General features: G+C 27.1%; 1 protein-coding gene across 1 annotated transcript in view; it reads right to left on the reverse strand.

Annotated features, from left to right (window-relative positions):
* Nucleotides 1-1,792: 1,792 nt before the first annotated feature.
* LOC100169615 (kelch-like protein 2) overlaps nt 1,793-3,919 on the reverse strand; it is a 5,208-nt gene continuing 3,081 nt past the window's right edge. The window contains exons 2-3 of the mRNA XM_008190029.3: nt 2,825-3,070; nt 1,793-2,736 (exon numbers count right to left, since the gene is read on the reverse strand). Of these exons, the coding sequence (XP_008188251.1) occupies nt 2,552-2,736; nt 2,825-3,070 (431 nt within the window). The 3' untranslated portion in view covers nt 1,793-2,551. The remainder of the gene's footprint in view (nt 2,737-2,824; nt 3,071-3,919) is intronic.

The raw sequence follows: 3,919 nt of genomic DNA on the forward strand, positions 1-3,919 counted from the left end.
GAATGGTACCTACAAAGACGGAGTTAGGGTAATGAACATTTTATATACATGTGTCACGTACTTAGAAACATAGGTACTCAATTGTGACAGATATTAATCCAGCAATTATTAAATAAATAGCTATTTAAATATAATTCGATTAAAAAAATTGTTTTATATACAATTTATTTAAAAAATAAATATATGATAAAAGTTGTGATCCATAGGTAGTTAAACCAATAAGTTCCTTGGTGATTATATTTATGTTATTTTTATTATTTACTTTATAATATTTTAATTGTATTTTTTACCTACCTTCTGTTTTTAAATAAAGGAATAAAATTTTAAGTCCAATTGATTTACAGTTAAATTTTAATAATTAATATAGTCCCTTTACCTAATACCTAAATATACGATATAACTTATATTACAAATAATATTATAATAACTATTATGAAAATTAACACATATATCAGTTATGATAATTTAAAAATGTACCTACCTATGTATATTGTATAACCTAACTTGGTGGTTAAAATCTACGTATGCTTATATTAATTTCAAGTACTGTATAATAATATCATATGTAAATCGTAAAATTATCCTAGTATATTTTTACCCCCCTGTCGATTATTTTTACCGGGGTGGGGGGGGGGGTAATAATATCCTAGTATATTTTTACCCCCTTTGGAATCGTTTTACCACCCTTAAAATTTTACCAGGGGTATAAAATATATCCTAGGTTAATTTTACCCCCGGGGGTAAAAACATTTGAGGGTATTAAAATCCTTCGACACCGGCACTGGGTACATTGTACATAGAAAATATAAATTTCGTTTGGTTTTTTACAATAAAATGGTTGTTTTTATCATTGTTGAAATATAGAATGGTTCACATCCCAGGTATTAGTACTTACTTAGTACTTAGTTTCTTTACATAACTTTGTTAAAGTATATATTATATATTATATAAAGTATATGTATATATAAAGTGTATATTATAATTTTAGGTTTTTCGGTTAAATTGTGAACTACTTATGAAAAACCTTTTCTATAATAGTATTATCATTACCTATAGGTACAAATTGAACATTTTATACATTTTTGACTACGAAATAGTTTCAAAATATTCCAGATTTAATGAATTTGTAATAAGTTATTACAAGTAATAACAATTACATTCTAATAAATAATAAAATAATAAAATAATAAATGTGCCTATGTAAATAATGTAAATTTAATTGAACATTTGAATATTTTCAGCATCTGAACGACTATGGTAGTCCGAATGAACATTTTTCAAACGGAAAGAAATTTCTATAAATCTAAAATATATTTACTGTCTTGATAAATACTTATGTTCTATTGATTTTCATATTGCAATTCAAGTACTATTCAATAATAATACGATACGTTAATATACTTTTTACATTATAAGTATGAATGCTGTATTATTTAAACTACAGGTTTTGTGTTCAATTATTGTTATTAGCTATTATAACTATAGTTTACTAAAAATGCATTTATATACACAAAAAATCACTAATATGCTATTCCTGAAAAGATCACCAAAACAAGCTACAAATATAAACTCACTGGGTAATAAAACAGATTTTTAAAAACCTAGTTTTAAGTAGAAGACATATATTCATATATAAAACCGATATTCTCCATTTAAATATCTAATTCATAATTTAACCTTTAAAAATCTAAAAAAAAAATGTGTTTAAGTTTACATTTTTAGATTTGTAGCTACTTGATTAACTAATAATGAGATATTTTGTTATTCATTTCTAATCCTTAGCTACAATAAATACAAGTTTTATATTTATTTAACTACAAATGCATTTGCAAAGTATCGTGATATTAACGAATAGGTAATAAGTATAATTATTTGAAAACATTTTAATAAAACAACAAAAACTGTACAATGAAAAAAAAAAAAAAACAAAAAAAAAAAAGATCATACAATTTAAGACTGTAATAATATTAGTATACAAAAAAACCGCTGTCGTAGGGGAAATCGTAAAACCGCGTATTATGCGGGATGGTGTTATGTAGTATCCCGCTTAATACGCTCTTGAAGCGTGGAGTTATGCGGGATCCAACCTGATACACGTTTAAAGCATTTTAAAAAGGACTATAGTTATACAATACAAACGTAAACCAAGCTTCGAAATTATACTTATGTAATAAAATGCCGTCTAATAACTTTATGAAAAATTAATTAGGTACCTAATAGGTTTACGGATGTGCTGTGCCAGAACACTTAATATTACCGGGTCAAGTACATAAAGGTTTTTGAAGATAAGATAAACAATTCAACGACATTTTTATCAATGTAGTAAGTGGAATTTCGGTTATATGATATAAGTGGTCGGGAAAGAGAGCGAATTCTGTAATATTACGTATTAAGCGGGAGCTTGTTAACAATGTTTTTTTAATAATAATAATAATGATCTGAATGATTCCACGTATTAGGTGGTATGGAGTGTTAAATGGGAGCGTCTTAACGGGGTTTTAATGTATATTATAATTTATATTTATCAAATATAATAATGAATTTTAAACTGCTAAGTTTTGAAATGTAGTGGCCTATCAATAGATACTACTCCTAAACAAGTTCGTGCAACATTCATTGGCGCTGTGACCATGGTCCAGGTATTATTGTTGGGGTTGTAAAATTCTACAGAATCCAAAGTGGAAGTTCCGTCATCACCACCGACGGCGTACAACAACCCATCTAATACAGCTACTCCTATATTAAAAAGTTAAACTTTAATTAAATATATTTTTTAAAAATGATGTCTCATAAAATAATTTAGAATTATTAAAAGAGTAATTACCTGGATATTGTCGACACAAATGCATATCCGGAATTGTAGACCAAACTCCTGTATTTGGTTGGTATGCTTCAACACTCCTGAGAACTTGCAATCCATCATGGCCGCCTACAGCATACAGTACACCATTTAAAACTCCAACACCCAAATCGCAGCGACTCAAACACATTTCCGGGACTGATGTCCATTTATCCAGAGTGGGATGATAACTTTCAACAGAATTTAGTATCTGCCCAGAATAGTAACTGCCTACCTACACAATATTGTGAAATCAATTAATACAACTTGCGGCTAATTATATCACTTGCCCTAGAGAAAAAACTTCGGAACACAATATAATTGAATAGTATTTTTAAATGAAAATGATTGAAGACATATTTATTAAACTATGAATAGGTAAGTACATTGTGATTTTTAATTACAAACTTGTATATCAAATAATACATAATATTATATAATTTAATATAATATAATACAGTAGAACTTCCATATAACGGTCACCGAAGGGACTATAAATAATGACCACTATTTAGAGGTGCCCGTCCTATAGAGGAAGGACAATACTAGGATAACACTCGACGGGACCAACAAAATTGACTGTTACATAGAGGTGACCGTTCTATAGAGGTTAACGGAAGTTTTACTGTATAATCAACAATATTATTAGAACTTAATAATCAGGTTTGATCAAATATGAATAATGAGTATTCAATAAAATGATAAAATGAAGCTAAAATGTTGAAAATAAACACTAAATAAAATAAAATATATATTTTTTTAAATATGTTATGTGTATACCAATTTCAAACATTTCCTACATTATAATATTAATAGGTAATCATGAATAAACTAATACAATTAATAAATAAAGCTGAGCAGTAACTATTTATAAAGGTTATAGTTAAGGTATAAGTTACTTTTTTGATAACTTTAAGAGTGTAAAGTAAACACACGTATGATATAGTGAGACGCAGTCTAAGTAGAACTCGTTCAATTTGGGTTCTAGAGTAAAAATACTTATTATAAAATTAAATTGTGACAGTATTTTGGAGGGCAAATCGTTGAGTATTTTAATTAATTTAAATTTGAAAAGTTAAA

This window comes from Acyrthosiphon pisum, chromosome A2 (genome assembly GCF_005508785.2).
Source record: "Acyrthosiphon pisum isolate AL4f chromosome A2, pea_aphid_22Mar2018_4r6ur, whole genome shotgun sequence".
Taxonomy (NCBI): domain Eukaryota; kingdom Metazoa; phylum Arthropoda; class Insecta; order Hemiptera; family Aphididae; genus Acyrthosiphon; species Acyrthosiphon pisum.